The sequence below is a fragment of the Mercenaria mercenaria genome, chromosome 4, assembly GCF_021730395.1.
Source record: "Mercenaria mercenaria strain notata chromosome 4, MADL_Memer_1, whole genome shotgun sequence".
In the NCBI taxonomy this organism is placed as follows: Eukaryota; Metazoa; Mollusca; class Bivalvia; order Venerida; family Veneridae; genus Mercenaria; species Mercenaria mercenaria.
This window is the reverse complement of record NC_069364.1, coordinates 7,343,117-7,364,599: the sequence shown is the minus strand read 5'-3', so window position 1 is coordinate 7,364,599 and position 21,483 is coordinate 7,343,117. Positions and strand designations below refer to the sequence as shown.

At 36.1% G+C, this 21,483-nt stretch overlaps 2 protein-coding genes across 2 annotated transcripts; one reads left to right on the top strand and one right to left on the bottom strand.

The window, feature by feature from the left end:
• Positions 1-1,508: 1,508 nt before the first annotated feature.
• LOC128556179 (43 kDa receptor-associated protein of the synapse-like) lies at positions 1,509-12,595 on the top strand. The gene is made up of 6 exons (XM_053540317.1): positions 1,509-2,748; positions 8,163-8,261; positions 8,802-8,924; positions 9,920-9,973; positions 10,634-10,833; positions 12,004-12,595. The coding sequence occupies exons 1-6, from the start codon at positions 1,987-1,989 to the stop codon at positions 12,122-12,124; spliced, it is 1,359 nt and encodes a 452-aa protein (XP_053396292.1). The 5' UTR covers positions 1,509-1,986; the 3' UTR covers positions 12,125-12,595.
• A 256-nt stretch (positions 12,596-12,851) lies between these two features.
• Positions 12,852-21,326, bottom strand: LOC128556180 (uncharacterized). Its single transcript, XM_053540318.1, has 2 exons — positions 20,994-21,326; positions 12,852-14,612 (listed from the first exon to the last, which is right to left on the bottom strand). Exon 2 carries the CDS (start codon positions 14,496-14,498, stop codon positions 13,527-13,529), a length of 972 nt encoding a protein of 323 aa, XP_053396293.1. The 5' UTR covers positions 14,499-14,612; positions 20,994-21,326; the 3' UTR covers positions 12,852-13,526.
• Between the last annotated feature and the right edge of the window lie 157 nt (positions 21,327-21,483).

Here is a 21,483-nt window from a genome sequence, read left to right as displayed (position 1 = left end):
GCTGAATCGATTTCAGGTCGATTCTCAAATAATAATGGCATTGTTGATAAAAAAAAAATGCAATGCAATTGATAATTGATACTTATAAGTTTGAGGAAACCATGAAAATGAAGATGCCAGTCAATAAACAGCTGGTGTATGCCTTCTACCCATAATGGCACATTTCGTTCCGTAACGGAGCTCTGGCTTAATCCCTCTGGCAATTATGGCACTAGGTGGCCCGTTATGGCAAAAAAGACAAAACCAAACCGTATAATACTCTAAATAAATGCTGGACGAAGTGGTCCAGTGATAAACACTGACTTTAAAACCAGGGATCGTGAATTCAAGCCCCACTCCTCCAACTATAAGTACTAACTTTGGGATAACAGTCCCATGTATTGGTGCTTTACACTTGGCACGCTTAAGAACCAATAAACTTGAGTGTCTTCTGTATCTTGCACTATCCCCTCACTATCGTTACTAACAATCTATTACAGGAATCTGATTTTGTTTGTTTGCTTGTTTTGGGTTTAACATTTTCAACAGTAATTCAGTTATGTAACGGCGGGCAGTTAACCTAACCGGTGTTCCTAGATTCTGTACCAGGACAAACCTGTTCTCCACGAATAACTGCCAACTTCCCCACATGAATCAGAAGTGGAGGACGAATGATGTCAGATACAATGTATTTTATCAAATCGTCATGGAGAACATAAGCTCGACCGAGGATAGAATATTCTCTGTAATGGCTGAGTTTCAACCAATTATTGCACACTCATATAACGTCGATTGCAATAAATAGTTAATTGAATACTTAATATAATACTATTATCTAGCGCCTTTTGAAAAAAGCAATTAGTATCTCGTCCTTCTGAGAAGAAAGGCTTGTTATAAATTTATTGTTTATGAATTTACATGTAAAAGGTAAAGGTAAAGGTCTTGTTTACTATAGTGTCACCCCTATTGAAAGGGCCAGCCAATTTGGCTTATGAGACACCTTTATTGTGCATACCATTTACCTCCCAACTCCTACCACTATGCCAGACGCCAGGCGGATAGAAGTCGGTAACCATTCATTTAACTAACTCGCGGCTCACGAACCGGCCATTTCGGAACGAGTCCCATGACAAACATCCCCCGGACGAACGCTCCCCATAGGGCTCGATCCTTCGACCTCCCGATCCCGAGGCGGACGCCTTAACCACAGGGCCACGGTGATCGGTACATGTATATTGTACTATGCGAGACGTAAAAATACTTGGCCTTTCTTATCCGATGATATCATGCACTTATGTTAATAAATCAAAAATACAAGTATTGGCCATGTTATAAAAAGGAAATAATTGTTTAATTGTCATTATAAATGGCATGAAACACGGTAATTTTTAAATGACTTTTTATGCCTGTTATTTTAATACCGTTAGCCAAAACTCTAGTAGCGGCCCACAAAGCAGTAGATATTCAAAACGAATCGAAAATCCAACTAAAACGTTTCTGCCGAATGAGAAAAAAAACGCATCAAGTATCTTCAATATGTGTATATTACTTTTTAATTTACCAGAACCTCTGCCCGGGATATATAAAAAGTTGGAAAAGTTTATCATCAATCAACTGTTCGTTTATAAGTACTTGGCAATAATTACCTTACATTCTAAGAATAAATTCACGTTCTGAGAAGAGTAGCACACGCTCCATTCACTAGTAAAATATTTTTGCGGCTTATAACAGCGTTAAAATCTCAATGCTTCCTGCTTTGAGGTAAAGACCATAGAATTCTCTTGAAGAGCTTTTTAACGATCAAAAGTGTTTGTCCATTTACAAAAGAGATTACTGGCGTTCGCCAGTTCAGCGCGCGATTGATTATAAGCACGTGCTACATGTAAAAAACAAACCTTTGAAACCTAATTACCAACGTCTTCTGTTTGGATGCTGCAGAAATACAAAGCTAAAGTATTCTACCTTTGCTCTTAGGAAATTGAGCGGTACGGTCTTTACAAGGTTTATATGTTAATATCAATAAACGAAAGGAAAAACAAAAAAAGTGCGGAACTTATGTTGTGCTTGGAGCCCATCATGGGACAACGGATTGCAAAGCGTCATGCAGAACGTGGTGTCATTCTTTACAATCAACAAAATTACGCAGAAGCGTTAATTGAACTTGAGGACGCTTGTAGGAAATTGTCAAAAGAGGAGGATATATTTAGAAATCTGAATTACTTATGCTTGGTATATATGGAACTCGGGCGATATCACGATGTGCTCCTGAGCGCAAAACGACAAGTGGTCGTCAGTGGACAAATGCAAAACGACTCTTTACAGGCGGAGGCGACTTTCAATATGGCACGAGCATACGAAAGACTTGGGGAGTATCGAACTTCAGTTTCTTTATGCACGAGGAGTTTAGTGTGCAAAAATCTTGTTGATATGTCTCCGCTTTCGGGCTATGCACATTTATGTCTTGCTAACAGTTATTATGGTCTCAGTGAAGTTCGGAGAAGTTTAAAACACTACGACAAATCAGCGCACGTTGCTCGCATTTTGTGTGATACGGTGTTAGAATTACGAGTATTTATGGGCTTAGGGCAGCTCTTTATGACGCTGCAAGACAATGCCACCGCACTGCAGCATTACGTCAGGGCGTCGGAAATCGCTCGGCAATTTTCGGCGAATCATCCATGCATGAAGTATCAACGTCGGGTGGCAGTCGAGATGGCGGTGGTTTACGCCAAGCTCGGCCGACTAGGAGAAGCGCTGGAAATATGCGAGGTAAATCGAAAGTCTGAACATTTTATTATATACACATAAGTTTATCATGGTGTCATAGTTTTGAAAAATTGATGGAAATGTAAATTTTGCAAAGAGCGTTTATCCCTTTTTCATCAAATTCAGTTCTCTGCAGTATATGTAAAGCGGTCTACGGTCGCTTGGCTCTCACCGTTGTCGATTCCTGTCTCAATTTGATTGTCGAATTGACTTGCGGAGGATCGATAGTTCTACCCAGGTGCCCACTGATGAGTATGCCCGTAAAAACAGCTGGGGTCTTCCTAAATCAATAAAAGCTGAACTTTTGCCAGTTTGCCTGAAATATATCTGCCCTACTAAATACTTACACATATTAAAAAGCTTTAAAGTAAAACGATGTAGAACTCTGTGCCTGTCTAGAGTACTAGGGACCTATAACTGTACATATCTTAAAATGCATTTATGCTATTCAGTGTTAGAGTTAAGTCTTAGAATTTAAGCTGGAATATTTCAAATCTCTATAGTTCTTAATTCAAACGGTTTTCGACGTTTTCCTCGAACATGCATGCGTAAATTACGGCTATATATCAAAAAGGAAAGCTAAGTTTCTTTGAATTTAGGAAACCTCACAACTTGTAAGCACGATTCATTAAACAATTACCTTCAGCATACAATCATACAGGGCCTGGTGTAGTCTGGCTACCGGCTAAATAATCTTTTTGATATTTTTTAAAAATAATTTCTCTTATATATTCTGACCAATCTTTCTTGGCTGTTTTGAGAAGAGAAGGGACATAATTATACAAAATTTGAATATCCTCAGGAGTTATCTCCTGTGAACAAAACACAGGGTCTGAACACAGACTAGTCCTGGTGCGTCTAACTTGTTTCCAGACTAGCTCCTAGACTATGAAATGTCTTTTTCGGCGACGCCGTCTAAATTCGTTTTCGTTACCTATGCCACGTGACTTCAGTTTGCAAATCAAACTACTTGATAACGCATTATAGATAATTTATCAAAATGGAAGATTTATGCAACACTCTGCCTGATTGGACGAGAGTGTCAATTTCTTTCACTCTGTTGATTGTGCTACGCTGAGTGAAATGTAGACAAAGCTTTTATCCTAAACGACGCTGTTCACAGTTTTAAAGCTAACTTTGGCTCAGTATATTTAGCAAGAATATCGATATATCTCAAAATGATAAGTAAGTTTAATAAATATGATAAAAACCTATTCAAATACCAACATATATCAAATTTAAGAAAGAACTGAATACGGTCTGCGTATCACATGAATAAGGGTGTGATAAGAGTCTTTTATGTAGAGAAGTGCTTTTTAAAAGATTTTCCTTGTTGCAATTGTCGTCTGTATATGAAAAGGTGTCTTGCTTTTGTGACTTATTCAGATTGCATATTAAAATGAGTACTTGTTTGCTTTGATATATTTGTTATAATTTATTTAACTGATTTATTATATATGAATATTTTTCTTTAGTATGGTATGCAAATATTGAACTCAGTTGAAATCTGTTTCATTATATATAATTATGCCATATAATGACTGAATCTCATTACACTGAAATGAAGGTACGCTGCATACAGTTTATCTATGTAATATGACTACAGTCAAACTTTGTTTATGAAACAGAAATATTGAAATAATTACAATTGTATGTTTTGTTTGACCTTCACTTTTTTAAAGGTGTGACGTCATTGTCCAAAGATTCATGAATAGCGAATATGCATTTGTTAAAGCGGGGTCCGACCTATCACATTGTCTCGGCCCAAATCTTTTTGAACGTAACTTCTTTAGTACAGCAGTCAGATATTCTATCAAAACGCATTTAGTCAATTTAGAAATTGTTTAGCTTTTCAAATAAGTAGTGTTGATATGAAAATAATTTGTAACCCCAGTTTTGCCTGTTTGTACACATGACGCCAGGATATATTTAAAATTGGCTGTAAATTGATTGAACGAAAGAAACTGAAAAAACAGACTTCCCCAACTCTAAATTTCTAGTTCAGTCAAAGCACAACAAACAACACTTTTAAGGGTGGCCATATTGGGATCATTCTTTGTCCGTCTGTTATTATTTTTGCCTGAAATGAATCTCTACCACAAAAGCTAAAGCTAGCCTGATCATGATCTGTTAAGAAGTTATTCCAAAGGGATTCGTGCAATGTCGAAGCATCTGTATGCCCAACTCCGTTTGGTCTCACTGGTCAAGTGGTTTATTACTTCCCCTCACCTCTATGGGTTGGAGTTCCACTAGGGGCACAAATTTGTTCATGTGTCAAAGCCATCTAACTGTGTTTCAGAAGAAATGTTATTCCACTCAATCATGTGCCTGTTTTGTCTTAAATATTCCTCATCCTGTGCCATTAAATAGGCACGTCTTCAGATTAATGTAGAAAAATCAAAATTAAAAATAAAACACCCATTCCTTAGTAATTAAAATTACAAAATAAAAATATAAAGTGATTCAGTGAGTTTTGGCATGAATTTATTTGCAAAATCATTCATGTAGTCTTTAAAACATATAGAAAAGCTATATACTGTGTTACCCACACTGTAAATGTTTGATTTCTGTGTTATTTCTAAAGAAATGTTAACTTTATATATAATCATAACCGCCTCCTCAAGGGTTCAAGCTGGGAAAAAAAATAAAAAACGCCCGCTCGCTCCATGTAAAATCTACCCGCCTCTGAAAAAATCAAAATTGAGAAAAAAAATAAAATAAAAATTTCGCTCGCTCGCTCCTATTTTTTTTTTTTTTTTTTTTTTTTTGAAAATTTTCCGAAGAACTATTAATCAATTTGGTATGGCCTTATTCATGTGATACGCAGACCGTATTCAGCTTTTCCTTTAATTTGATATATGTTGATATTTGAACAGGTTTTTATCTTATTTATTAAACTTACTTATCATTTTGAGATATATCAATATTCTTGCTAAATGTACTGAGCCAAAGTTAGCTTTAAAACTGTGAACAGCGTCGTTTAGGATAAACGCTTTGTCTACATTTCACTCAGCGTAGCACAATCAACAGAGTGAAAGAAATTGACACTCTCGTCCAATCAGGCAGAGTGTTGCATAAATCTTCCATTTTGATAAATTATCTATAATGCGTTATCAAGTAGTTTGATTTGCAAACTGAAGTCACGTGGCATAGGTAACGAAAACGAATTTAGACGGCGTCGCCGAAAAAATCCTTTAATTGATTTTTTCTCATGTATTCTAATCAAACTTGATTTGTAGCATCTTTATTAGGCCCGCAACCAACTTTGTTCAGCTGGGACATTTGACCCCTTTTAGGGACTGTTAGAGCTAAAACTAGAAATGCCTTTATACAGCGTCTCATGAACAGCTTGGTGGATCTTTGTCATACTTGGTCTGGAGCATCATTATAAGGTCCTCTTCCAAAATTTATATAGGAACTTGGGCCCTATTAGGGACCACTATAGCTAAAAGTAGATATGCCTTTCTTCGCATTAACCACTAAAATGTAATGGATTTTTATCAAACTCGATGTGTAACAATATCGTAAGGTCTCCTGCTATTTTGTTACAAATCGGGATAGGGACCAATTTAGCTAAAAATATAAACACGTTTAATGACCTCTTCTCATGAACCGCTTCATGAATCTTCATCAAACTACTGCTGTAATCATTCGCCTAAGGATAAACGAAACAAAATTGCAACCCTACGAAACCTTTGCGAAAAATTAAAAGAGAACCATTTAAATTGTTAAAGTGCGGTGTTTAGTTTTGCAATTTGAAAAATGTTAGATGAAAGATAAATGTTAGATGAAAAAATTATAAACTTCTTTCCTTATTACAATTCGCCGAACATCATTTTTAAAGATATTTCTTGTTTATATTTTACGATTCAGTGTAATGAACTAAGCCAGTCTATAGCATAGTCTGATGATTTTAAAACACCATTCATCTCACAAAATTTCTAGAATAGACTAACTTTTGACGCTACGAAATTGACAAAAAGGGAGAAATGTAGAAATATCTTTATTATCAGCCTAGTGGCTAGTCTAGCTTGATTCTTGCAATCATTATTTGCACGAGTAGGAAACAGACGTTTGGCGAGATCAGAATGCGATCAAGTATTTTATATCGCATTGTTATCAGTGCAACATGACTTTTAAATGCAAAACTCAATATTCTTTCTATTGGATGTTTGTTGATCTTGGAAATAAATATATTTTCCTATTCCGGTAAACATTTTACATAAAACAAACATCACATTATAATTTGTTCTTCATACGTTTCGATATCTCAAGTTGCCAGTTATCAGTTTTAATATAAATCACCAGAAAAATACACACAATAAAACGCGTGAATAATTGTTTTCTATGAGGAGAACGAAGCCACTAAACGAGGATTCCGGAAAATCTTTTTAATGAGGCTTATATCTTCTATGGAAAATGGCTTAGATAAAAAAAAATAGTTCCCCCAATATATCAGGTGTCATTATAACGCAATAATCTGGCAGCGCTCGAAATTTCTCAGAAAAAAAATCGATAATAAGCCACATTGTAAATCGTCTTTAATTGGTTCGGCTATCTGTTATATTAAGGTTTTTATAACTTTTCCAGACCTTCACGAGTTTAAAATTTCTCACTAAATGTTTTCAGGTATGTTTTTCAAATTAAAAGACGCTTCAATTAGTGTTAACGTTTTTCCAATTATCTAGTATGCCTGTTTTTTATATTATGCAATATGAAAAATATAGGTAAAAGCAGGCTTCAGGGACTGCACTGTTCGCTTCATAGTGTATGCAAGATTTATTCTTCTTTTTTTTCCTTACGAACCGAATTCTGTCGCTTGCTGTCACCCAGTGGTTCTACCTACGTGTCTCTCGTGCCTAAAGATTTTCTTGGAAAGGGTATTTAGAATGTTCTTCCACAGTTGCAATACTATTTTCCGGTGTTAATTCAATTCCATTAAAATAAACAAAACTGTATTACGAATTTGATTGAACTCAACATAAAAAGACTAGTAGTTAGGCTAGTTAGATATTTTGTGAGAAGCCTGAGGGAACCTAAAATTCACGGACGCCATTTAAAGTTATGGAAAGTTGCAATTTGCCCAAGAGGGATTCGTGTAAAGAAAAACAGATTTATTGTTGACAAGTTGGTATATGGTTATGTGACAATGTAAGAAACATTCACAGATACTTTATTTTCATTTCATATACTAATAATATATATTCTTATATAATCAAACATCCTGATGGAAATATGTCCGCGTCTGTAGACTTACTGGATTACTAATCCATTGCTACTGCTTTATGCTTCGCTTTGGGACATAGCTGCTATTTATGCCGTTCCTATGGAATTCTTTTTTTTTCTTGGGTACCTGGAATTACAGAAAATATGAAACATGATGGTTTGGACACGATATTTATGTCTATTCCTTGCAGGAGGCGATGAAACAGGCGCTCACCCATGGTGACAGGTTAGTGCAGGCTAGATGTTTACTCAACTTTGCAGAAATTCACAGAGAGAAGCAAAATTATCAGGTGAGAAATATCTCTCATTCAGGCCATACATGAAATTGTTGAAAGATTCCATGCCGATCTTTTCCTTTTTTTCTCTCTCTTTTTTTTTTTTGGAAACTATGCATTGTTTAACTTCGTGCACTCTTATTTTCATCAAGTATATAATCAAAACATGCACGTAATACCCGCAAGGTTGTGATGCATCATATGCATAGGCAGCATCAACTGTCAACTACAGCTAACATCTGTAACTCGTGCTGACGGGGTATAGAGATTTTTTTGCAAATTTCACAGACAACAAAAACGTTTTCAACAGAGATAAAAAAGATGAAAACTCGCTATTCATATTTTTTTATTTCAATTGCTGTGCTTTCGCATCTTAAACTTTATTGACTTTAAGTTTAATTAACCCGGAGATGGGCTGCTTTAATACTGGCGATGACCCAAATTTCTTAACATTTACTTTTAAATTTTCAACACTTGTTACGTATCATAAGCAACTGGTTTCAAAAAGTAAAGATATTTATATTAATATGTCTATTTCTCAAAACACTATTACAGAGGGCGTATCCTAGGTACCAGTCGGCGTATGCCATCTCCATGGAAACGGGTGACCGGAAGTGCCAGCTGGATGTACTCTCCGGTATGGCACTATGCGCATTTGGTTCACAAGATATGGAACAGGTGAGAAAAAAAGACTAGTTATGTGTCGTCATGTTCTATAGGACCATCTGGTATCTAAGATTCAAATACGGTTAAACCTGTGTATAAGGACCCAATTTGAGAGAATAAACACGTGCTCGGTAACATCATGTTAACCTTTAGCCTGCTGGCGGCAAGTGATTCTGCCTTTGCGACCAGTGCAGACCAAGATCAGCCTGCACATCCATGCAGTCTGATCATGATCTGCACTGTTCGCTATTCAGTCAGTAAAATTTCAGTAAACATCCCTTTGAATAATAAGTGATACTGCCTAAACTGAATGATGGACCAGTCCTTTTTAGAAATCTAGCAGGATAGAGCTTGAAATGAAACGCTTTTCTTTCTCTAGGTATGGAGCTAGGTGGTGTTGTGTGCCCCCTGTATAAATCGATGTGTGTATCTCGTGTTGACGACACAAGTACCCACATATAAATACGTAATGAGAGCATTATAAACTTTACAATCTTTAGTCATTTCTAAAAAGACTGCAAAACCTTGAAAGATGGTCCTTCCTAACTAGACGATTCACATCTAAGTATTGGCGGCTCAGAGTGAAAACAAAAGAATGCCGCACTCCAAATATATATAATTTAAAAATACATTGTGTCGTTAGGTGCAATTCGACAGAAACTGGGGACTGTTTATGTATCAAAGTAGCACTGCAACATTTACAAATAAATCATTGTTTTAAAATAGCATGTGGTTGCAGCATGGCACAACATGCAGTACATTCTTTTATTTTCAAGAAAATTGCTTTATTGTAGAACAGTAATTACCTCTCTCTAGATATTACGAAAACTTGTTTTCTTCATTTCTCAGGTAAATATAAATAGTATCCACTTTTCATTGCTTAGATTTTTTTTTCATTACGACTGCACGCATCTAAAGATCACTTAAGCTTAATTGTTTGTTACCAATTGAAGTGGTACTTGTGTTCTGGTGTATTTTGAAATGTGGTATTTCTTCATTTTGTACAGTCGGTGGAACTTAATGAAAAAGTACTGAAACTATCTCAAGAAATAGATTCCAAGGTGAGTGTTTATGAATAATCTAACTAAAGGTTTGCTGAAAGAGATATACAAATGTTGCCCAAGTTGTCTCTTTTTTTTTCAGGAATCAGAACTATTTATTGTTAAGCGTAATGTGGTACTTATATCTAACCAAAGTTCCTTGATTCTCTGTTTGTTGCAAGTAACTTCTCCATATGAAACAGAAATGGAAGTCGAATCTCTGTGGCCGGTTTTCTCAGTCCTCATCAAGGAGAACATATTATTTGCCGGGACTGAACCAACCAGCTCCTGAGGGGGTGTACTGTATTCTGCCTATAGAGGTTCCCTACCTACAGAGCTTCGAAAACACATAAGACTGCCTTATGCATGTAACAAGTTACGCTAATACAGAAGGAACATAGAAGCATAGAAAATATATTTTCTTTCGCGTACGCACGCATTAGTCTTTGGGTGAGCGCACGATAGCTTTTATGTGCGTACGCGATAGCTTTAATACTCATGCATACGCATGTACAGAGCTTACTCTATTCATAAAGCCACTGCGGGCAAATTCATAAAGCCACTGCGGGCAAACGTCTAAGAAAACCCTTCGGTAGGTGTATTTTTATCTCTCAGAATTTGTGAATATTTATGATTATTTCTCTTTCCATTTTCTAATACGACACATTTATTTTCATGAAGCTGGACATGCTGGAGAGTCACAGACGTCTTTGTGACGTCTACATGTACTTAGATTCTCCGGAGTTCTCTCAGCTGCACGGGTTTCATGTGCGGCAGTTGCTGCACGAGTTACAGTTGTATTGTGGCGTATGCACGGAAATTATCGGCGAAAAGGATGAAAAGTTACGTCCATTGCCTTGCTACCATATGATCCATGAAAGGTATAATGATTGTCTACAAGCACATTGTTTTGGGACGGATGTATTGTTAACACTGTATTCTATAGGGTTTTTCGAAAGGGTAAACCAGCACATGTACTGGGAAGGGTCTCTCTAAAGGGTTAACCATCACACTGTAGTGGGAAGAGGGCTTTCTAAAGGATTAACAAGCAAACTGTATTGGGAAAGGGCCTTACTAAAGGGTTAACCAGCACACTGTATTGGGAAGGTGGCTTTCTAAAGGGTTAACGGGAAGGGGCCTTCTAAACGGTTAACCAGCATGGTGTATTTGGACGGGGAATATTCTGAAAGTGTTAACTAACACTATGTATTTGAACGGGAGTTTTCTTAGAGAGGATAACCAGAACATGTATTTGGTCGACGGTATTATAGAGGGGTTAACCAGCACGATGTATCGGGACAGGGATATTCTATAAGGGCAAACGAGCACACTACATTTCGAGGGGTTGGTGCTAAAATGTAGTGAGTGCTTTAATCAATTATATGTACTTAGGACCTTCTTGCTCTAAACCGTCGACCAGGTCGCGGGTATTTTAAAGAGGCTAACTAGCACACTGAATTTTCACGGTAGTTTTCTAGAGGGATTAGTAAGCACACTGTAATGGAACGGAGGTTTACTAAACCAGCACACTTTATTGGATGGGGGTATTATAAAAAGGTTATCTAGCACATTGAGTTGTGACATGAATATTATACTCGTACAGGGGTTAACCGGCGTGACGATGTATTAGAACGGCGGTGTTTTGATGGGTTAACAAGCTTACTGCAGTAGGACGAGTGTATTCTAGCAGCACGTCGTTTTCTGGTGGAGTAAAACAATCCATATTACGACGTAGTATATTAATTAGTATTTAATTGTTGTATATTGTATTGTCTTCCTGTACAGTAATACTGTTAACACGATAAAATATGCAGTGGAACTTACGGAGAGCTTTTTAGTCGAAATGAAACCAAAAACTGTAGTGTTACAGCATTTATGAAAAGATCAGTACATTGTATATACTGCAGGGGACTAACAGCAATTTAAGTGGCGCATCAGTCGTCAGAAGTTCTAGTTAAAAACATTTTAAGTTCGGGTATGGTACATTACATTCAGCTAGATCAGAAACGTTTGCAATCCCGAGAATTCTAAATTAGCATTTACTATTACAGGTGTCTTGTTCACCTCTATCGACCAACGTCATCCTCCACATTGTCGCTACAGAGACGCCGCCCGTGCCCCACGTGCAGACATAGAACCTCTTCAAATCCTATATCAGATGAAGAATTTTGAAAAAGGAACATGATCTCTCCTTACCATTTCAGTGTTCAAATCATAAACTTGTGGAATAAGTTGTTATATGTGTATATATAATTGTGATCAGTATTTATTAAATCATTGACATGCACAGCTTCTGTTACACTCTGCGTAGACTGTCAAACTTCGGTCCTAGGACGATTTAAGATGAAAAATATGCACGTTAAATTGAAATAAAGTTTGCACATTTCAAACAATTCTTTCTACAGGGTTTCTGCATAATCGTGTTTGCTAAATTGAAGTCCAGGAACCTACCGCAGTCTTGCTGAAGCCCATATGTATGGGATATGCATTTCTGATCGTTAACTTAGCAATGGGTTCAAGTCGAAGGTCAAGATCGTCGATCGAACGGCAACTGAAAACAATAAACCGTTCTCTGGTTCTCTGGAAAGGATTGTCTTGTAAATGGCGGAGATATCGTTATCGCATTTTATTGGCTCGGAACGCCAGGCGCATATAGCTTGCGGAGACTTCGTTATCGCGTTTTATTGACTCGGAACTCTCACAAATCTCTCCAAAAGCTCGTATGATAGACATGGTCGCTCTTATCAACAATAATTAAAAAAGAACTTCATTTCAATCTAACTCAACGACATTCTTATCAGTTTTTGCTACGGATGTTTCTTTCTTGTATTTAATTAGAAAAGAAAAAATAAGTTCACCTTTTCGAGATAATGGAGCAAAAACATCACAAAACAGTCAGTATAAGTTCTGTCCAGTAATTATTCTATTGACTAGTATATTCATTTATAGAACTTCAATGCACTTGACGGAAACAAACATGATTAAAGGCCTGGTTTTCAGTGACTTAAACGTGTTTGGAAAATGGCTATAGCAAGCATTTATTTTGTACTAGTAAACGTTTTATCAGGCAAAAATTTATTAGCAGACTCGGTCTGGTTGAGCTTGTTCTGTACCTTTGCCTTTTCAGAAATAAAAACAAATGCAGCAATTGTCACATGAACTACTACTAATGACCCTAGCAACGCATTAAGTGGCATTCTATCAATCAGACTCATGACCCAAAAGGATAAAAGGCACACTTAGTAAGTTTCTTTTTAAAGAAAAATTATACAATGATGGTTTTTATATTTCACATACATGGTACGCCTCTATCATATTTTAAGTCATCGCAAAACAGCACTTCAGCGTTCTTATATATATATGGATTCGAATTCGAATTCACGCAACGGCTATTCAGGCAGTTTTTTTTTTTTTGACTAACGGTTGCAGCAAAAGACTGGTTAATAGATATCACACGCTTAGCAAAAACAGTCAGTCCAAAGTTCTACAAGAACAAGAACATATGCTCATAACCAACTGTAGTTAAAATAACGAAAATAACGATATGTGACATTTTTGTGAAAAAAGGGACGTTTCACTCTGGTTCTGCAACAAACTTTTTAACCCTGCCTCTAAGCATTTCGCTTCGTGAATTGTTCATTGCTTTTTTCGATTCCAAAATGTACTGTCTTTGGGATGAACTAGAAACAGGTCCTGTCTGTGCATGACTCAGATGCGCTTTCCAAGCGCTTGCTGACATAGTTGTTTTAGGACCACGGTTAAGAATGTCAGTTATGCGCGAACCGCGTTCTGGCGCGTGTGACTGAGATTGTTCGTCTGCTGATCTACCAGATGGCAAGCCTTGCATACCAGAAGATGCACTGAATCTTAAACCACGAGGCAGTGATTTTGAGGCTGACCCACTCGGTCCTGCCCTGGTTCGGTTGAATACTGATTCCCGTCTTGTGTTGTTGTTAGCTGCGCGGAGTAATATTTTTGTGACGTCAGGCATTGGTTCATCCATCCAAGCTGGCTTAAATCTCTCTGACGGAGTACTCAAACCGCTTCTTGCCGATTCTGAACTCGAACTATAGACTGACTCGTCGTCTCTTAGATGAGTTATAAATGTCGGCTTACGGCGGTTCGGACTACTTTGTGGCCGGATAGTTAGTTCTGTAGTTGAAACAGTAGACGCGGTTTCGCTACCCAGACGACTGCTCGTTTTCTCCATGGCAGACTGGGGGCGAAAATTCCGTCGCCTTTTCCGGCTGACAATTCTTTCACCATATAAAAATGTTGGTCCCCTATGCTGTTCCTTTTCTTCTTCTTCTTCTTCCCATTCTTTATCCGGACCCAGCCCCTCAGCACTGTGTCCACTACATGTCTGTATATAATCTAGCGTTAATGAAATAAGTCTAATATCTTGATTGGTCAATCTCTGATTATGTAACCGTTCCTTTTCGAGCAATTGAATCCTATTGTTCAGTTTAAGTGTTTCGATATTATTTATCCTGTAGGCCCTTTGTACACGCGACGAGTTGTAACTGACATTCTGGAGAGACGGCATCCTGCCGAATAGGTTGCCCGGATCACGGTCCGTTTACAGTCGTCGTCGGCGAAGATAAGCTTACCGCCAGTAAGAATTCGTCACGACTGCAACACTGTTACAGAAACTGGTTACCTATGAATGGAAAAATACAAATATATTAATTTTTCTGAACAAATCCATCAATAATCCCGTTATATTAAAGAAACATAGAAATTCAAATGCAAGACTTAACACATATCATATTGTCAGCCTAACTTATTTTAACTTAATTGTAACGAATGTTATTATGAGGCTCACTAAGTACTGCCTTATGGTATACATATGGTGCCTGTTTTAAACTACAAGATCGTGGCTTAATTACGTACTGATACCTCAAAATGGTGTAAGTGTAGCAGGCACTGACCACTTAGCAATAACTTGCGGAGACTGACACAACTGCAACTAGTGTTCACATAATTCCCGCTCAAACCAGTACATGGGCAGTAAATTACAATATTTTGAAATTATTTACATATAATGTCCTATCCCATGGCTAACTCCTGTAAAAACATATTTATTTTGGCATGCTCGTAGGGAGAGTAATATACGCACGGAACTGTTTATAATTATTATGCGTAGAAGTAAAGGCTAGACGTTTCTGTATATTTGCAAGTCCATGCTGAACTTATTTATAACTGAAGATAATTGGCTTCCAAAATGAAAAATCAAAAGCTGGAACTAAACCAATTTGCAAAACATGTAATTTGTATCTTCAAAATAAAATTCGGTGAGAGACGGAAAGAAAAAAAACTGAAAATTTCTTGAATTTTTGTTAAGATATATCGCGATTATTTATTGTTTCACAGTAAGGCAACATTTGTTATCGTTATCTCAATATTTGTTCTGTAAGTTGTACAAATATAAAGGTAAATTCGTTGTGCGATTTGTTCAAAAGATTTTCTATGATTCGATTTTAATAAATCACAAGTATCAAGGTTGTATAAATCTTTCATTCATTTTACGTCAGTCCTGCCAAAAAGCGAACCGCAACGTAAATAAGTGTGTTATGTATATATAATGTAGACCTAAATGTTTATAATGATATCTAAATAATTAGCCAAGTTTTTTCTATAATTAGTTTAGACCTATGACAGTACGTGTTTGTTGATGAAATCTGGGCGGAAGTTCTTCTTAATATACTGCCACAAAGGAACTTAGAATGAAATTGTTAATTCTTATAATCTAACTAAACTTAATCAGCTTTATCTGGGTCAAATCAATAATTTGTTTCGTTTCTTTTTAATGAATATGTACGCATAACTCCAATACACTTGCATTTATTTATTTATCTATCTATTCATTTTGCTGGGTTAAACGTCGCACCGACACAATTATAGGTCATATGGCGACTTCCCAGTTTTGATGGTGAAGGAAAACCTCAGGTGCCCATCCGTGCATTATTTCGTCACGAGCAGACACCTGGGTAGAACCACCGACCTTCCGTAAGCCAGCTGGATGGCTTCCTCACATGAAGAATTCAACGCCCCGAGTGAGGCTCGAATCCACGTCGATGAGGGGCAAGTGATTTGAAGTCAGCGACCTTAACCACCGGCCACGGAGGCCCCTACACTTGCATTTAAGTTGCTGCAGTGTTTATTTGTCATTCATTGAACTGAATTGTATTTTTGACATTGATTTGCATAGAAGTATACGGTCGGTAGTTGTGTTACGTTCTCTATGTTAATTTGATTTCTTTAGCCAAAGAACTGAGGCTGGTTGTATGGACAGAACCACCAGCTGGAGCAGCTTCAATAATTACGGTGTTCGGTTTGGACCAACGAGATTTTTATTCATGAACCCCATATTTCGAAACTTTCGAAATCACGAAACTACGATGATGAAAGTCGAAACCACGATGATGAAAGTAGAAATCACGATGGCGAAAACACAAAACTACGATGGTGAAAGTCGAAATCACGAAAGTTTTCGCATTTTCTCCATCGTGGTTTCGTGTTTTCATCATTGTGGTTTCGACTTTCACCATCGTAGCTTCGACTTTCATCATCGTGCTTTCGACTTTCAACTTTGTCGGAAGTCGAAAGCACGATGATGAAAAAACGAAACCACGATGGCGAAAATGTGAAATGATATACATCGTCGTTGTTTCGTGATTTCAACTTTCACCATCATAGTTTTCGACTTTCATCATCGTAGTTTCGTGATATCGATTTTCGAGAAATGGGGTTCAGAAATAAAAAATATCTGTAAAATATTTGTAATACATGGAATTGGTCTAGCTGCTTTTGCTGGCAAACCTCGTCGCATATATACATGTTCCGGACTCTGCTTGCCGTTCTGTGAAATGCAGAGATACAAATCTAACAATATTAGGTATACAGACAGAAAATGGGAAAATGACGCGAAAAAAAATGGAAGTAGGGAAATGGCGCGAAATAAAATTAATGGTAATCACATAATTACGGTCAGTATTTTTGCTCTCTATTTTCCTTGTTTTCATTGCATTTTTGCTGAAATCACATCAGTCCTACGACTTACTACCATATCTATGATTTTTACCACTTTTCTTAGACTTAATTAATACCTAGGTGATTATTGCCTGTGAAACCTGAAATCAGTTTTTCACCACAGGGAACCACGGGGATCCACTGACTATCATTACCATATGTTATCTGGGACAATATTACCAATGGATACAAGATAAAGATCAAGTAACATTTTATTGTGTAATGTCATATATAAATATATGCAATTGGGAACTAGTCTACTTTCACTCAGTATATAACTGTCCGAAACTATAGAAATTTTTTATTCAATAATTGTCCGATTATGTATAAAATTACTTATTAGGATTAATTAATGTATGTATCAAGACTTTTAATCAAGTAAATGATTTTAAAGCACTATCAAATATGTTCTGTTTTTGACATTTTCTGTTGCTATCCATTGAAACAGCATGCCTACATGGTTGTGAAAAGCACGGAAGTCTAAGGAATATCATGTGCGTTGGCACTTTGTCTCCTGTAAAAAAAAACATGTACATGTACATGGTATTTAGTTGCCAAAGATAAAATGATAAAGTTTTGTTTTAATGTCGAATTTTCAGCTTTGTAGAACATATTTGAAGGCACTGGCCTCCAGATTTAGGCTAAAACAAGATCTTTCTTTCAAATTGAAGTTTGGTTATATAATGAACATTAGAATATGAGTTCATTTATGAATGCCAAATTTTATGAATGCCAAATAAAGAAAATTAGATGCCCGCGTCGGGAATCGAATCCGCACCGCCGCGGAAATAAAAATAAAAAAATCCACTGTCGTTACAATAGCGCTATGAAGGATTTAGTGTTAAGTACACGTTAAATAAATCTATTATAGATATTTTCGTTGTAAAAAGTAGTAAAAAAACTAATTCTCATGTGTTCCCGTAAAATACTAGCACATGTATATTCATTCTTAGGAAATATAGTATTAATATCCAGATATCTAAACAGATCTTATATTTTTGTTGTCGGATAATCTAGAATTAAAATATTATGTTTTCATGCTCACATTGCAATATTGAGACGGTATTTTTTTAATATAAATATGACAAACAATTCATTGCAAAGTAGCTATAAATATTTGTATACGCCCAAGGAAACGTACAATGTTATCGCACATTGACCGTCCGTCCGTCCGTTAAATTTGTACGGAGTCATCTTATTGTTCAATTAAATTTTGTGGAAATGTTTATCACTGTATATAGTTGATGGCAGCATATGTTTTTCCTGGTCGAATCCAAGATGATCGACTGGCAGCCATTTTTGAATTTAAATAATGGTTTTCTATCAGAAGTCATATCCTCGAAAAACCAGTACTAAGTCATGGTCGAGACCCCAGCAGGGCTCGAACCCAAGACCCATGGATTGACGGATTGAGCTACCGACACCTTATCAACTAGACCACAGCTCCCCTTGAATACATGTGTAAATTGTTTGCAACATCACAATGTATAATACTGATGAAAACCTTATTAGAGTTTAATTCCCTATTGAAACATTTATTGATACGCAATTTTTCTATGGGTATCGATATGGTCCACACATGTTTTATTTGTTTCCTACAAAATTGTTGACTAACTAATATTGAATGTTGTATAGAATGTACAAGAAAACTAACAAATACATTAACAGGAATCAGCCTATTTTAATGTTTCTCACATTTTTTTTCTTGTAAGTATTAATTGTCGTATCAATATCATGATAAATCATGATAATAAAATACTCACCAGTATCTTCGTCTTGATTTTGAAATCATTTTCAATAAAATAAAAACATATACAACGTTTGAAGCTCAATAAAGGGTTTTTCGAACATATTCTGATACAATCATGTAATTTCTCATTATCTTGCACTAAACACTATTATCTGTTCGATATGTTCTTACATAATGTCTCATTTTGATTCTTTTTAACATATCATCTGGGATCATCACAAAATAAATCTATTTTATTTATTATTTCCTGATTTTTATCTCAGTGTGCACATGGTACAGCACCCCAGAAACAGCACTGCTCACCCAGCACGATAATTGGACTTTTATTACTGGTAGTCAATTAACCTAATTAGTGGTACTGATAACTAGAGCATCAGGGTGATGCTGGATTTGTCTGTAAGTCGTAGGACTGACATGACGGATCTGTGTTTGACATTTGGGTAGCATTTTCAAAATGAAACAGTTCATTACAGAATTTGTCATGGAAACTTAGTCAAACACCACTACTACAATTTGGGGTCTCAATTTCAGCTGATTTTGCGGTGTGTTTATTTGATTGAATTTTTGTTTGTATCAAATATGACCCCCGCTTTTCTTTTTAATTATTTTCAGCACTGGCAATATTCTTAAAGGAGATGAAAGTTACATGCATTAAAATGGGCCCTATTGTGTGTTGCAGCCATTGGAAGTTTCTGAATTTTATATAAAATAAAGAAGACCAGCTATTTAGTGGTTTTATGCCATCAGTGTCGTAGGTTCGAACCTTTGTCAGGTTTCTGCGGCAAAGTACAGTTGCGATCTCTGATGTCATTGATCTTTTGTCTCGGTATCAAGTTGTAATATGTCAGTCTGGGAAAGAAGAGTCAAATAATAGAAGAACGGTAGCCGGCATTACATTGAGAACATTTTGTATAAAGTTTTTTGGTGTCTATATAATGGTAAAAGTAACGAACTTAACCTTGCGTATGTTGAGACTTCATTATACACAATTTGTATTGAAATTATACTTTTCTTTAACTACATTTATATATATTGTTCGGGGACAAAGATTTATAATTCGAAAACTGATCTCTTTATTCTGTTTTCAATGTCTAAATGAAGATCGGAGCGCTGAATTCAAAATGCGGAGTAAATTCTTTGTATTGTACAAATTGTTAACATTCGATTTAATTATACTGCATGGGCGTTAGAACGCCGGTCGATTCAAAACTAACTCGTACTATTTCATTTGTCCTATTATAGTTTCCCCTGTAGCTAAATCACATTATTTTGCACTAGAATCCAATAAATCTCGTATAAAGAAAAATTGTGACAGCAGTTGCTCTTGTCCGATTTTAGTGAAACGTAACCAGAGCATTATATCTCTGTCTTCCACTCTGATTTATATCCATATATTAACCCTTACCCTGCTAAATTTCTATAATGAACTTGTCCATCTTTTAATTTGGACAGCACCATTAACTGTTAAAAGGGGTGATTACCAAAAATATACCGACCGAATAGCGAACAGTGTAGATCATGATCAGACTGCATGAATGTGCAGGATAATCTTGATCAATCGTGTCCAGCATGACAAGGATTAAAAAGTAAATGTTTTCATCAAAATTTATTTTGGAAATGTTTCTTTTTCAATTAAATTTTGTATTATATGTATTAATTTGATAGCTTGAAGCCTTTTCACATTTTCGTGTTTTCTATTTTGGCCATGGGACACTGTTGTTGCTAGCTAATATTTGTACAAATAATGAAGAATAATTTTGACATTATATTATAACAAATTTAATTACTTATCAACTGCCATTTTTGTAACATGATGATGCTCAGATTGTACGTATAAATGTTTTCGTACGACCATCACTTGTAATGGACAAACAGTTCTTAGTGAGCAGACTCCCAAGAGAGATTTTATTTATGCTTCAGTGTTTGGTACAACCCAGATAAACTAATTACAAATACAATGCAAAACACCTATTACCTTTTTTTCTCTTTTGTTTATTTTTACTGTTAAATATTTTTATCTGTATCGTGTTCCATATTTTACTTTACGCATTCGAACATTCTGTAAATTTCTATCACCCGAAAACGCGTTTATTTTTTATTCATTATCTCAAACGCATAAACCGTATTTATATCGAATCCCTCTAAAATTTGTAAATTTCTTTTCCGTCTGTTAAACACCAACAAACACCATTCCCTTATAAATCCGCTTTTTCTTACCAAGAGCAAGCCTGGTTTATAGGAGTTTTGGGCTGTACTCACCTTATTTTTGACATCTTTACATCCAAACTACAATCGCCATAACAACAATACTCCTATATATATTAGTAGAAATCTACACGTTCCTTGTTCACTTTGTTTCAATCCATCGTAAGAGACAAGATTAATCCGTGAAGTAAATCAGTCACATATTTTTTTTAATTAAAAAATCCCACTAAACTCATAAATATAAATACGCCTTTGTTTGTAAGTACTACCCGCTGTGTGAAACAATCACTCAAGAAACCGTGTATTTGATTTTCGATTCTTGTTCAAATGAAATCCTAATGTGGCTTTACTTTAACCAATGTATGGATTAAATTGTTATTACATGCAAATACGGCAATTTTTCACTGTCAATAATTGTACGTTGGGACACAAATGTTATCAGTAAACCTTGTAAATTTTATCAATTTACAGTACTTACTCTTATCGTTTTTTCAATAAAAACTCCCCATAAATAGCCTCTGACAGGACTCATTTATAGCTACTA